Source organism: Ranitomeya variabilis, chromosome 3, assembly GCF_051348905.1.
Source record: "Ranitomeya variabilis isolate aRanVar5 chromosome 3, aRanVar5.hap1, whole genome shotgun sequence".
NCBI classification, from domain to species: Eukaryota; Metazoa; Chordata; class Amphibia; order Anura; family Dendrobatidae; genus Ranitomeya; species Ranitomeya variabilis.
Genome location: NC_135234.1, coordinates 773,843,476 through 773,859,702, shown reverse-complemented (window position 1 = coordinate 773,859,702; position 16,227 = coordinate 773,843,476). Strand labels below are relative to the sequence as shown.

The 16,227-nt window shown below is 40.8% G+C and overlaps 1 protein-coding gene across 1 annotated transcript in view; it reads left to right on the top strand.

The window, feature by feature from the left end:
- The window catches only part of PDE2A (phosphodiesterase 2A), an 835,594-nt gene that overhangs the window by 659,237 nt on the left and 160,130 nt on the right, over window positions 1–16,227 (top strand). The window contains exons 7-9 of the mRNA XM_077298849.1: window positions 5,762–5,821; window positions 12,650–12,809; window positions 12,985–13,037. Of these exons, the coding sequence (XP_077154964.1) occupies window positions 5,762–5,821; window positions 12,650–12,809; window positions 12,985–13,037 (273 nt within the window). The remainder of the gene's footprint in view (window positions 1–5,761; window positions 5,822–12,649; window positions 12,810–12,984; window positions 13,038–16,227) is intronic.

Sequence of the window (16,227 nt, the reverse complement as noted above, 5' to 3'; positions counted from 1 at the left end):
AGAATTGAGAGTCCTCAGTGGTTGATATCTTTTAATGCTAACTGAAAAGATGGTAACAAATTTCAGCTTTAGAGACTACTCAGGTCTCTTCATCAGGCAAAGACTAAAAGAAATTCTGAAGAATCACATATTTATACACAACACAGCACAGAAGAATGCCATAGACAAGACAGGTGACATGAAGCAGAATTACCATGAGTGATAAACAGTTATGTCCATAAATGTTGGGCCAGTTCTTAGATAACGAATGTTTTATTGTCCTCTGATTGGGGTCTGGTTCTGTTGTGATGACGCCACATGGTCTGAGGAGCAAGTTCCTTAGTTGATGTAAAAAGACATAAATCCGTGTGACACATTCATTCCTGCACTGAGACTGTCACAGGTCATCATCAGCTTATATTCCCAGACTCTTCTGTCTCTCTGGGATTTGAAGTTACCTTGTAATAGAAGTAATTTCATCTCCATAATGTTATGATTGGGGAGACAGAAATGTATTGCCACAGGTAGATCCATTCTTTTTTCTCTTATTATATGGTGATGAGAGTTCATCCTTGTTCTCAGTTTCTGCCCTGTCTCCCCCACATACAGACCCCCAGTTGGACATTTAGTACATATAATTAGGTACACCACATTAGAAGTGACGCAGCTGAAAGTACCTGGGATCTTGTAGTCCTGATGTGAGTTGTGATCTTTATCTTGTCCGTGGTCATTATAAATGGACAGGTTTTACATTTTCTCTGGTTGCAAGGAAAGGTTCCTGCAGCTGTTGGAGAGGACAGGGAGCTTCTGACAATGATGCTTCTTAGATTTGGGGGCTGCCTAAAACACAGTAGTGGGGGGTCTGGAAACATGGATTGTAATCGGGCATCTTTTTGCAGTAAAGGTTGTAATTTCCGTGCAGCTCCCCTTAGCACCTCCAGATTTGGATTGTAGGTGACTACTAGAGGTACCCGGTTATTTTCTTCTTTAGCTTTGTAATGTAGCAGGTGATTCCTTGATATTCTGGTGGTTCTTGTTATCTGGTTTTCAATTGTTCTTGGATGGTAGCCGCGTTCATGTATAAATAAATAGTAAAATGACATGGGGTCTCCCTATTTTTGATAACCAGCCAAGGTAAAGCAGAAAGGTGCAAGCTTATATTATCAGACTTGGAAGGTCCCTGGTTATTAGCCCCTTCCCAGGCTAAAAATACAAACCTGCAACTGCACCAGAATTGGCACATCACATGACATACTCCAATTCCGGCCCTTTACCTAACTCTTTTTGATTGCCCTGGTGCGGTTGCAATTGAGGAAGTGGTAGTTGAGGTTGATTTCAGCTGTGATTTGTCAAAAATAACAGCTGAAAAAAAAAAACCCTTGGGTTAGTAATGGAGAGGAGTCTATCAGACACATTCATTAGTAACCCAGTAATAACAAATAAAAAGACGCACAAAAGGAAAACAATTTCATTTGAAAATTCTCCAGTACACTATTCCTCGATAAACAATTTGTTGGGAAAAAAAGTCCCATACAGGTCCTCAATAATTCACCGAACCTCTAAATATCAGCCCCCAGCTGTCTGCTTTACCTTGGCTGGCAGCTGTCTGCTTTACCTTGGCTGGTTGTCAAAAATAGGATGGGGGAGCCCACGGCATTTTTTAAATTCATTTATTTATTTATTAGGTTAATACAAGTACAGTAAACTACACACGCACAGCACTAATTCTATCTATCTCTTGCTATTTTTGCACATCTAACACCTAAACATCTGTCATATCTCTTCTGCATTCCATACCAGTGTGTGTCACATGGGTGGTGCACACGGACTGCACACGGACTGCACACGCAGACACACGGACACGGGGCCGAATTCTAGGAGGCACAGTACAGACTTGTGCATGCAGCTCTAGCGGTGACTTGCTTTGCCTGAAGTCCGGCTGCTCCTCATTTTCCTGCCCCTCGGGATCTGTCTGGATCACACAACATATTAGTGCTTAGATAATAACGGATTCCAAATGGTGCGGACCGGAGATTCCACTCACATCCTAAAACTCAAAAAAAAGCAAAAAAGTGATTTACAACATTGTAAGTAGATTTAACTGTAAGAAAGACTTCTCGCACTCGTTATTTCATACATGTCTTTCAGACTTGGTCCCATACAGAGATTTGCTGCTTATGGACGAGACATTTCCTGCCGCCACCATGATCCACCGCTATATAACATTTGTAGAATATTTCCACTATTTACCAATCAGCAGGAAATCAGATACAGTGTAAATTAATCACAGCACATAACGACCACACGGAAAAATGCTTCTGAGTTTTCCTAATGAGCAATTTGTTCAAAAGAAAACAAATCTCCCATCATCTCCCAGCGATGCCTGATATCTCCAGTTTTATGATCGCTGGTAATAACACAGACGTCTCTGGCGCGGCACCAATCTCCGTGTATCTAATTCATCGTCTTTATTAACGGCAAATGGGACTCGGCTGCGCAGCAAACATTGCAATGACTGTTTAGGAACCCAGTGTAATAACAATCACTCCGAGAAGAGCTTTCTAAAGTATAATTAACCTCATGTAATGAATCTTCACAAACACATTTGTAGACACAAAAAATATTACTGTCGTTATATCTGGAATAGTGATCAGTCTGAAATCTACGAGCTACTGATGATGTCCCAGCACTATGTACAAGAATATAACTACTATAATACTGCCCCCTATGTACAAGAATATAACTACTATAATACTGCTCCTATGTACAAGAATATAACTACTATAATACTGCCCCCTATGTACAAGAATATAACCACTATAATAGTGCTCCTATGTACAAGAATATAACTACTATAATACTGCCCCTATGTACCAGAATATAACTACTATAATACTGCCCCCTATGCACAAGAATATAACTACTATAATACTGCTCCTATGTACAAGAATATAACTGCTATAATACTGCCCCTATGTACAAGAATATAACTACTATAATACTGCCCCTATGTACAAGAATATAACTACTATAATACTGCTCCTATGTACAAGAATATAACTACTATAATACTGCCCCTATGTACAAGAATATAATAACTATAATACTGCCCCCTATGTACAAGAATATAACTACTATAATACTGCCCCTATGTACAAGAATATAACTACTATAATACTGCTCCTATGTACAAGAATATAACTATAATACTGCCCCTATGTACAAGAATATAACTACTATAATACTGCTCCTATGTACAAGAATATAACTACTATAATACTGCCCCCTATGTACAAGAATATAACTACTATAATACTGCCCCTATGTACAAGAATATAACTACTATAATACTGCCCCTATGTACAAGAATATAACTACTATAATACTGCCCCTATGTACAAGAATATAACTACTATAATACTGCCCCTATGTGCAAGAATATAACTATAATACTGCCCCTATGTACAAGAATATAACTGCTGTAATACTGCTCCTATGTACAAGAATATAACTACTATAATACTGCTCCTATGTACAAGAATATAACTACTATAATACTGCCCCTATGTACAAGAATATAACTACTATAATACTGCTCCTATGTACAAGAATATAACTACTATAATACTGCCCCTATGTACAAGAATATAACTACTATAATACTGCCCCTATGTACAAGAATATAACTACTATAATACTGCCCCTATGTACAAGAATATAACTTCTATAATACTGCTCCTATGTACAAGAATATAACTACTATAATACTGCCCCTATGTACAAGAATATAACTACTATAATACTGCTCCCTATGTACAAGAATATAACTACTATAATACTGCCCCTATGTACAAGAATATAACTACTATAATACTGCTCCTATGTACAAGAATATAACTACTATAATACTGCTCCTATGTACAAGAATATAACTACTATAATACTGCCCCTATGTACAAGAATATAACTACTATAATACTGCTCCCTATGTACAAGAATATAACTACTATAATACTGCCCCTATGTACAAGAATATAACTACTATAATACTGCCTCCTATATACAAGAATATATCTACTATAATACGGCCCCTATGTACAAGAATATAACTACTATAATACTGCCCCTATGTACAAGAATATAACTACTATAATACTGCCCCAATGTACATGAATATAACCACTATAATACTGCTCCCTATGTACAAGAATATAACTACTATAATACTGCTCCTATGTACAAGAATATAACTACTATAATACTGCTCCTATGTACAAGAATATAACTACTATAATACTGCTCCTATGTACAAGAATATAACTACTATAATACTGCCCCTATGTACAAGAATATAACTACTATAATACTGCCCCCTATGTACAAGAATATAACTACTATAATACTGCTCCTATATACAGGAATATATCTACTATAATACGGCCCCTATGTACAAGAATATAACTACTATAATACTGCCCCCTATGTACAAGAATATAACTACTATAATACTGCCTCCTATATACAAGAATATAACTACTATAATACGGCCCCTATGTACAAGAATATAACTACTATAATACTGCTCCTATGTACAGGAATATAACTACTATAACACTGCTCCTATGTACGAGAATATAACTACTATAATACTGCTCCTATGTACAAGAATATAACTACTATAATACTGCTCCTATGTACAAGAATATAACTACTATAATACTGCTCCTATGTACAAGAATATAACTACTATAATACTGCCCCTATGTACAAGAATATAACTACTATAATACTGCCCCTATGTGCAGGAATATAACTACTATAATACTGTCCCAATATACAAGAATATAACTACTATAATACTGCCCCTATGTACAAGAATATAACTACTATAATACTGCTCCTATGTACAAGAATATAACTACTATAATACTGCTCCTATGTACAAGAATATAACTACTATAATACTGCTCCTATGTACAAGAATATAACTACTATAATACTGCTCCTATGTACAGGAATATAACTACTATAATACTGCCCCTATGTGCAGGAATATAACTACTATAATACTGTCCCAATATACAAGAATATAACTACTATAATACTGCCCCTATGTACAAGAATATAACTACTATAATACTGCTCCTATGTACAAGAATATAACTACTATAATACTGCTCCTATGTACAAGAATATAACTACTATAATACTGCTCCTATGTACAAGAATATAACTACTATAATACTGCTCCTATGTACAGGAATATAACTACTATAATACTGCCCCTATGTGCAGGAATATAACTACTATAATACTGTCCCAATATACAAGAATATAACTACTATAATACTGCTCCTATGTACAAGAATATAACTACTATAATACTGCCCCCTATGTACAAGAATATATCTACTATAATACTGCCCCTATGTACAAGAATATAACTACTATAATACTGCTCCTATGTACAAGAATATAATTACTATAATACTGCCCCTATGTACAGGAATATAACTACTATAATACTGCTCCTATGTACAAGAATATAACTGCTATAATACTGCCCCTATGTACAAGAATATAACTGCTATAATACTGCTCCTATGTACAAGAATATAACTACTATAATACTGCTCCTATGTACAAGAATATAACTACTATAATACTGCCCCTATGTGCGATAATGTTAGACGTCAGGTGTTGTCCTGTTTTTGTTGGACACTTATCCTGTGTATCACGCGCCTTATTATTAATATTCCCGTTCTTTCCTCTCTTATCTTAGATGCACTGCAGTCAGCTGAGCGATTACGATGAGCAGAACCTGAGGACGCTGGAGAGACACGTAAGTCATAAATGTGTATCAGGAGGTAACAGATATTCAATTAAAGGTTACTTTTTCTAAGCCTTTGAGACACGTGAATTGTGTTTGTTAACTTGTGTCCTGTTGTAAAGGGAAGTTGCTTTTTTATTATTTTGCTACTTTGCTGATTAAAATTAATTGCTTCCACTGAGAATTGTGGTTTTCTGTTCATTTAATCCTTCCATAGAAGTCGATGTAATAGCGCCTCCAGCTTTGTCAGTGGCATCGTTGATTTTTAATAACGTCTCCCAGAAGTGGTTGATACATCATCTTAATCGACATGATTAGCATTGTAATGCCCATGTCATCATGAAGTAATCAGTACTGGCCCTTTAAGGCTTCCTCCTTATTTTGCCACATCCATCACTTATTTGTCATTGTTTCACACTTCACCTTTTTTCGGAGAAGTTTCCCAAATCTGTGAGATCAACGGCAATGAAGGAAGGAATGTCTCTGGAGCCAGCAGAAAGAAGTAAAAATGTCATAAGATTAATGTTAATCATTTCCACTGCAACAAAGCAGATTGACAGGTTAATCCAGTGAGCGTAGGGATTGGGGTCCATACCGTGACCCGTCTGCTCCAGAACTCCATTGTTATTCGTTTGTGGAATGACTTGTTTTTTGGGTTGTTGTCGTGCTGCAGGATCCACATTCTCTTGAGTTTCAGCTCATAGACAGACGTCCGGACGTTTTCCTTTAGAATTTGCAGATAAAATTCAGAATTCTTTGTTCCATTAATGATGGCAGCCGTCCTGGCCCAGATTCAATAAAACACGCCCAATAACTACATCCACCACCGTGCCTCACAGATGGTAGGAGGTTTTCATGCTGTTTTTCTTTGACCCAACATAGCACTTCTCATTTAAGCCATTAAGCTCTGTTATGGTTTCATCCTTCCATAAACATTGTTCCGGAGCCTTCTGGCTAGTCCACATGATCTTCACCAAACTGCAGATTGGCAGCCATGTTCTTTTTGGAGAGCAGTGGCTTTCTGTCTGCAATCCTGCCGTGTCCTTCTGTGTCTTCAGTGTTCTCCTGATGGTAGAATCATAAATATTAACATTAGCTAATGCGAGTGAGTCCTTTAGATGCTTAGCGGCGACCTTGGGTTTCTTTGTTAATTCACTGACTGTTATATGTCTTGCTTTCGGTCAACCACTCCCAGGAAATGTAATAACAGTCTTGAATTTCCTCCATTTTTCTCATAATCTGTCTGTCTGTGGTCCAAACTTTTTAGAGATGGTTTTGTAACTTTTTGTTAGCTTGATGAACTATGTTCATATTTCAGACTATGAGAGATTCCTGTTCTTTAAATAAAACGAGTCGTCCACTCACACTTGATTGTCATCTCATTAATTATCTGCTAATACTAAAGGTTCACTTACTTTTACCACTCACACACCTGATATTGGATCAGTTTCTTCAATAAAAAAAATGTGCCAAGTCCCATATTTCTAACTCCTTTGTTGGATTTAGGTTCTTTATCTACTTCTAGAACTTATGTGAAACTATGATGTAGTTTTAGGTCAAATTTATGCAGAAATATAGAAAATTCTCAAGGGTCCACAAACTTTTAAGCTGCACAGTAATCCCCCAAAAGTTCAGGGGTAGCAATGGTTAAATATTGATTATGCTTGGTGGTCTGTATAGGGTCAGGACTCAGGAGTCATTGACAATTTCTGTGCTGGTCTGGGGGAGGTCAACAGTTCCATCTCTGAGGATGTATGGTCATCTATAGTAATAACTGATAGCTCTCTGTTCCTGGGGGACTACAAGTATCTGTTTTCTCTTGTGGCCCACAGACGTTTAGGGGTTAATATATGATATGTGCAGTGATTAGATGCAAGCCATGTCAGATAGTGTCTTGCCAACGCCAGCTTCAGTTGGATGTGTGTTTGAGGGGTCATTATACATGGAAAACGGCTCAGGATGGGGGTCATTATACAAGAGTGGGGCTCAGGATGGGGGTCATTATACCAGAGTGGGGCTCAGGATGGGGGTCATTATACAAGAGTGGGGCTCAGGATGGCGGTCATTATACCAGAATGGGGCTCAGGATGGGGGTCATTATACAAGAGTGGGGCTCAGGATGGGGTCATTATACAAGAGTGGGGCTCAGGATGGGGGTCATTATACAAGAGTGGGGCTCAGGATGGGGTCATTATACCAGAATGGGGCTCAGGATGGGGGTCATTATACAAGAGTGGGGCTCAGGATGGGGGTCATTATACCAGAATGGGGCTCAGGATGGGGGTCATTATACAAGAGTGGGGCTCAGGATGGGGGTCATTATACCAGAATGGGGCTCAGGATGGGGGTCATTATACAAGAGTGGGGCTCAGGATGGGGGTCATTATACAAGAGTGGGGCTCAGGATGGGGTCATTATACCAGAATGGGGCTCAGGATGGGGGTCATTATACAAGAGTGGGGCTCAGGATGGGGGTCATTATACCAGAATGGGGCTCAGGATGGGGGTCATTATACAAGAGTGGGGCTCTGGATGGGGGTCATTATACCAGAATGGGGCTCAGGATGGGGGTCATTATACAAGAGTGGAGCTCAGGATGGCGGTCATTATACCAGAATGGGGCTCAGGATGGGGGTCATTATACAACAGTGGGGCTCAGGATGGGGTCATTATACCAGAATGGGGCTCAGGATGGGGGTCATTATACAAGAATGGGGCTCAGGATGGGGGTCATTATACAAGAGTGGGGCTCAGGATGGGGGTCATTATACCAGAATGGGGCTCAGGATGGGGGTCATTATACAAGAGTGGGGCTCAGGATGGGGGTCATTATACCAGAATGGGGCTCAGGATGGGGGTCATTATACAAGAGTGGAGCTCAGGATGGCGGTCATTATACCAGAATGGGGCTCAGGATGGGGGTCATTATACAAGAGTGGGGCTCAGGATGGGGGTCATTATACAACAGTGGGGCTCAGGATGGGGGTCATTATACCAGAATGGGGCTCAGGATGGGGGTCATTATACAAGAGTGGGGCTCAGGATGGGGGTCATTATACCAGAATGGGGCTCAGGATGGGGGTCATTATACAAGAGTGGGGCTCAGGATGGGGGTCATTATACAAGAGTGGGGCTCAGGATGGGGGTCATTATACCAGAATGGGGCTCAGGATGGGGGTCATTATACAAGAGTGGGGCTCAGGATGGGGGTCATTATACCAGAATGGGGCTCAGGATGGGGGTCATTATACAACAGTGGGGCTCAGGATGGGGGTCATTATACAAGAGTGGGGCTCAGGATGGGGGTCATTATACCAGAATGGGGCTCAGGATGGGGGTCATTATACCAGAATGGGGCTCAGGATGGGGGTCATTATACAACAGTGGGGCTCAGGATGGGGTCATTATACCAGAGTGGGGCTCAGGATGGGGTCATTATACCAGAGTGGGGCTCAGGATGGGGGTCATTATACCAGAATGGGGCTCAGGATGGGGGTCATTATACCAGAATGGGGCTCAGGATGGGGGTCATTATACAACAGTGGGGCTCAGGATGGGGGTCATTATACCAGAGTGGAGCTCAGGATGGGGGTCATTATACCAGAGTGGGGCTCAGGATGGGGGTCATTATACAACAGTGGGGCTCAGGATGGGGTCATTATACCAGAGTGGAGCTCAGGATGGGGGTCATTATACCAGAGTGGGGCTCAGGATGGGGGTCATTATACCAGAGTGGGGCTCAGGATGGGGGTCATTATACCAGCGTGGGGCTCAGGATGGGGGTCATTATACAACAGTGGGGCTCAGGATGGGGGTCATTATACCAGAGTGGGGCTCAGGATGGGGGTCATTATACCAGCGTGGGGCTCAGGATGGGGGTCATTATACCAGAGTGGGGCTCAGGATGGGGGTCATTATACCACAGTGGGGCTCAGGATGGGGGTCATTATACCAGAGTGGGGCTCAGGATGGGGGTCATTATACCACAGTGGGGTCCATGATGGACGTCATTATACAAGGAAAGGGCCCAGGTTGGGGGACATTATTACAGGAAGGGGCTTAGCAGGAGAGACATTATTGCAGGATGAAGGTCCGGACGTGGGACATTATTACCGAAAGGGGTCAGGTTGGGAGACATTACTACAGTAAGGGGCATTATGGGGGGCATTATTACAGAAAATGGCCCAGGTTGGGGGACATTGTTACAGGAAGGCACCATGATGGGGGATAATATTACAGATTAGGGCCATGATGGGGGACATTATTACAGAAAAGAGCCCTGGGTGGAAGACATTATTACAGAAAAGGGCTGTAGATGGGGGACATTATTACAGTAAAGGGCCAGGATGGCTGACATTATTACAGGAAGGGACCCAGAATGGACGATATTATTACAGAAAAGGACCAGGATGGGGACATTATTACAGTAAAGGTTCAGGATGGCTGACATTATTACAGGAAGGGGCCAAGATGGGGGACATTATTACAGGCAGGTGCTATGATGGGGACATTATTACAGTAAAGGGCCAGGATGGCTGACATTATTACAGGAAGGGGCCAGGATGGAGACATTATTACAGGAAGGAGCCCAGAATGGACGATGTTATTACAGGAAGGGACCATGAGGGGGACATTATTACAGGAAGGGGCCAGGATGGAGACATTATTACAGGAAGGAGCCCAGAATGGACGATGTTATTACAGGAAGGGACCATGAGGGGGACATTATTACAGGAAGGGACCATGAGGGGGACATTATTACAGGCAGGTGCTATGATGGGGACATTATTACAGTAAAGGGCCAGGATGGAGACATTATTACAGGAAGGGCCCCAGAATTGGCGATGTTATTACAGGAAGGGACCATGAGGGGGACATTATTACAGGAAGGTGCTATGATGGGGGCACTTATAAGCATGACTTTATAGGATCTAGAAGGCCCTTACAATTGACCAATATGGAGGTGGGGATGTAGGTCCCAATTTTGCATCAAGACCCATCGGACTCTAGTTTCGCCACTGACAGTGATCTGGGGTCGGTCACCAGTCGTATTCCTGGAGATCGCGGACAATTGTGGCTTAATACCTAATATCCATGTGCTCCCGGGTAATTCTGGTTACACGTCTATTCTCCCTGCTGCTCATGCGATGTTTAGGGGTTAATATCTCATGTCTGCCGTGGTTTAGGAGATGGTAACCGTCATATTCCTGGAGATGAATTACAATTGTGGCGTAATATCTAATTTCCTTCAACCTCTCGGGTAACTAAGATAAATTAATAAATATCTATGATCCCTGGTGGATAAGAAATTCTTTGGGGTTAACATCTAATATCTGTGGTGGTCTTTGGTGGTCATATTCCAGGGGATAAAGGTCAGTGGTGGCTTCCTATTAATATTACTAAAGCTCTGGGGAGACTCTGGGTAAATATCTGTTTTCACTGGTGGTATACAAAGGTTTAAGGGTTAACAACTAATAATGGTCGGGGTCTAGGGTAGGATCACAGTATTATCCCTGGAGGGCTAGCATAATTGTATGCCAATATCTAGTGATTAGAGCTTAATATCCACTGTCTGCAGTAATATCCCTAGAGGTCTACAGCAATTGTGGGGAAATATCTAATACCGCTAAAGCTCTGGGGTGAATGTATTTAGATATTGCTCTTGGTCTAGAGGCGTTCAGAGCATAAATTCTAATATTCCTGTTGGTTTAGGTTAGTAGTCATTTCCCTGGAGAGCTACGATAATTCTTCATTAATGTCCATAAAGCTTTGGGGAGACTCTCAGTGCCCCTGGTGGTCTAGAGAAGTCCAGGGGCTAATATAGAATATTCCTGGAAGTGTAAAGAAGTTCTGGGGTTAATATCTAATATCCCTGGTGGTCTAGAGAAGTTCAGGGGCTAATATAGAATATTCCTGGAAGTCTAAAGAAGTTCTGGGGTTAATATCTAATATGATGTCATGATTAAGGGAGCTTAGTCTCCAGAAACGCGTTGAGATTCTTACCCATATGGCTTGTGCTGAAGTCTGTATCCTCTATGCTTAATAGTATGTGAATAAAGAAAACTCTTTTTTACGGATTCGGTGAAGCTGGACATTCTTTTCTTTTTAATATCTAATATACCTGGTGGTCTAGAGAAGTGTAGGGGCTAATATAGAATATTCCTGGAAGTGTAAAGAAGTTCTGGGGTTAATATCTAATATCCCTGGTGGTCTAGAGAAGCCCAGGGGCTAATATAGAATATTCCTGGAAGTCTAAAGAAGTTCTGAGGTTAATATCTACTATTCCTGGTGGTCTAGAGAAGTTCAGGGGCTAATATAGAATATTCCTGGAAGTGTAAAGTAGTTCATGGGTTAATATCTAATATCCCTGGTGGTCTAGAGAAGTCCAGGGGCTAATGTAGAATATTCCCGGAAGTCTGAAGAAGTTCTGAGGTTAATATCTAATATCCCTGGTGGTCTAGAGAAGTCCAGGGGCTAATGTAGAATATTCCCGGAAGTCTAAAGAAGTTCTGAGGTTAATATCTAATATCCCTGGTGGTCTAGAGAAGTCCAGGGGCTAATATAGAATATTCCCGGAAGTCTGAAGAAGTTCAGGGGTTCACATCTACTATTCCTGGTGGTCTAGGGTAGGTTAATAATCGCATCCCTGGAGAGCTGATTAATGTCCCTGAAGCTTTCCCTGGTGGTCTACAAATGACTTGTGGCAATACCCAGTGTCTGTGATGGTGCAGCGGAGCCCAGTGGTGACACCCGGTATTGCGGCTGGGGGTGGTTTGGATAAGGCGCCGCTCTTGGGTGGTGGACGGATCCATCGTGTAACGCTCCTTTCTTGTCCCACAGATGGTGGTGGCGTGTAAGCGGGTGCTGGCCGTGCAGAAGTTACAGCCGTGGCCCCAAGTCAGTCTGTCAACGGGCTCCTCAGAGAGATCACTGGTCAAATCCGAACCCGCTCCCAATGAATGTTACGATGAGCTGGACCGGAAGATCCTGCAGTTATGTGGTACGCGAAGCTCCTGTTCATCCTGTGCCTCCTGTTTCATGAATAGAATTTTATAGCTACAGTGACGGCTGACACCGACACAGCCTGTGCCTGTTATAGAGCTGAGAACGATTCCACCGCTCTTGGGTCCGGGTTCCCTTTAGGGACTTGATATAAACCTGTGTCTCGTCCTCAGGTGAACTCTACGACCTGGACGCGGCGTCTCTGCAGATCAAAGTCATTCACTACGTGAGTAATGCGGCCAAAAGTTCTGCAACTTCCTAATAAGCCTGGTGCATTGTGGGATCTCTGCCGGCTGTCACCGGATGGCACCTGAGCCTGAGCTCCATACACTGTGGATACAATATAGATACAATATAGATACAATATAGATACAATGTAGAGACTACAGAGATACAATATAGATACAATGTAGACACAATGTAGATACAATGTAGAGACTACAGAGATACAATGTAGACACAATGTAGATACAATGTAGAGACAATATAGATACAATGTAGAGACAATGCAGATACAATATAGATACAGTGTAGATACAATGTAGAGACCATGGATACAATATAGATACAATGTAGAGACAATATAGATACAATGTAGAGACTAAGGAGATACAATGTAGACACAATGCAGATACAATGTAGATACAATATTGATACAATATAGATACAATGTAGATACAATGTAGAGACTACAGAGATACAATATAGATACAGTGTAGAGACTACAGAGATACAATATAGATACAGTGTAGAGACTACAGAGATACAATATAGATACAGTGTAGATACAATGTAGATACAACATACAGACTATGGATACAATGTAGATACAATGTAGATACAGTATAGATACAATGTAGAGACTACGGAGATACAATGTAGATACAGTAAAGATACAATGTAGATACAATGTAGAGACTATGGATGCAATGTAGATACTGTATAGATACAATGTAGAGACTACGGAGATACAATATAGATACAATGTAGATACAGTATAGATACAGTATAGATACAATGTAGAGACTATGGATACAATATAGATACAATGTAGATACAATATTGATACAATATAGATACAATGTAGAAACAATGAAGCGACTACAGAGATACAATATAGATACAATGTAGATACCATGTAGAGACTATGGATACAATATAGATACAATATAGATACAATGTAGAGACTACAGAGATACAATGTAGATACAATGTAGAGACTTTGGATACAATATAGATACAATGAAGATACAGTATAGATACAATGTAGAGACTACGGAGATACAATATAGATACAATGTAGATACAACGTAGATACAGTATACATACAATGTAGAGACTACGGAGATTCAATATAGATACAATGTAGAGACTACGGAGATACAATATAGATACAATGTAGAGAGTACGGAGATACAATATAGATACAATGTAGAGACTACGGAGATACAATATAGATACAATGTAGAGAGTACGGAGATACAATATAGATACAATGTAGAGACTACGGAGATACAATATACTGTAGATACAATGTAAGTACAATATAGAGACTACGAAGATACAATATAGATACAATGGAGATACCATGTGGATACACTGTAGACACAATTGAGATACAATTAAGAGACAGTGGAGATAGAATGTAGATACAATGGAGATACAAAGTAGATACAATGGAGATACCATGTGGATACAATGTATCAGTGCATGACTTGAGCTTGATACAATCTAGAGACATTGGAGATACAATGTAGATAAAATGTGGACACGCTGTGGATACAATAGAGATACAATGTGGATACAATGTATCAGTGTATGCCCTGAGCTTGCTACAATGTAGATAAAATGTGGATACAATGTAGAAACAATATAGATACAATTGAGATACAAAGTAGATACAATGTATCAGTGCATGGCCAGAGCGGTGTACACTATAGATACAATGTATCAGTGTGAGGCTCCGGCCGGCTGGAGGAAGCTTTCTGCTCAGGATTGGATTTAATGGTGTTTTTATTCCTTGACAGCAGGCAGAGATTCTGAAAATGATGATGATTAATTGGAACCCAAAGGCCCGGATTCATCATTTGCATTTTATGTGACTTTTCTTTTTTTTCATCTTGTTCTATTTGTTTCTATTTTTTGCGCCATTTTTTTTCAAAATGAAACATTTAGGGGCCGATTCATCGCTACATTTGTCGCATTATTTCTCAAGTTTTTGTTTTTCCTATCTTTTACTTGTTCATCTGTTTTTTTTCCCTGTGTTCAAGAATTTTTACTCCAGAAAAAAAGACGCAAATGCGCTGATGAGCGGCGGCCGCAGTCTGCTGGGAGGTTGTAGACACTTTCATTACCCGGCTCTGTTTACAGGAGACCGGACTGTCCCTTTAAGCTGCGCATCTTGCACTGGACATATTAACAAATGCACTCGGATTTCCCGTGTTTTGCCGCGGTTTGCGGCCGTGTAGTTCGTACTTGTGGAGCCAATTCAATATGTTTCATGAACCAAGCAGCTGCAAAACGCGACCAGCAATATCTCATGTGAACGCGCCCTTAAAGGGGTGGTGGGAGCAGAGGCGGCTGTTGGCCACTTCTACGTTTTCACCACATTTCTAGGAATTGTTTCAGGGTTTTTTTTTCCCACAATTTAGAAAAAAATAAACAATGCACTATGACAGAGACAGTTGTTTTTGGGGGCACCTGAGTGGTCTTGTTCTAGTTTTACCTCCCCCTTAATATTGGGGGCATCCTAGATTTTGGCGGCCCCTGCATGCCGATGGTGGTATGGTGTGTGTGTGTGTATATATATATATATATATATATATATATATATATATATATATATATAGTGTACTGCAGTTTGCTGCCGGAGCCGTGCCCATCATCTGCCCCGTCCTTCACACGATGTCCTGACATAGAATTCTATGATGGAGTTAGTGGAATCAGTCACAAGCCGGGTGCTTACTGCAGAGGCTCAGGTGCTGAACGCTGCCCCCCTGAGGATGGAGCCATCACTTGCATTCACAGGAGAGGTCTCAGCTCTTATGTACAGTAACAAAAAAGTTCTGCAACTTTTTTAAAAGATTCATCCTCATTGTTTCCAAGATCTCTGCTCGCTGGCAGTGAATGGAAACATCCTTTTACATTTATTACTTGAAGGCGGCTGATTCATCTGTCCCATGTACAGCATCAATAGGATACAGAATACCGTAAGTGTCCGGTGTATGCGAGATGTCTGCTTACTCACAGCGAATGGAAACATCTCATTTCTAGTATTATTATTTAAAGGGATTGTCCGGTTTGAAATTTCTCCACCACATCAATGGGACATATCACAAGTGGACAATAGATATGGATCCAGTCGCTGAAAATATGATCTCTGCTCGGTTTCAATCAATTAAAACGTTTTTAAATAC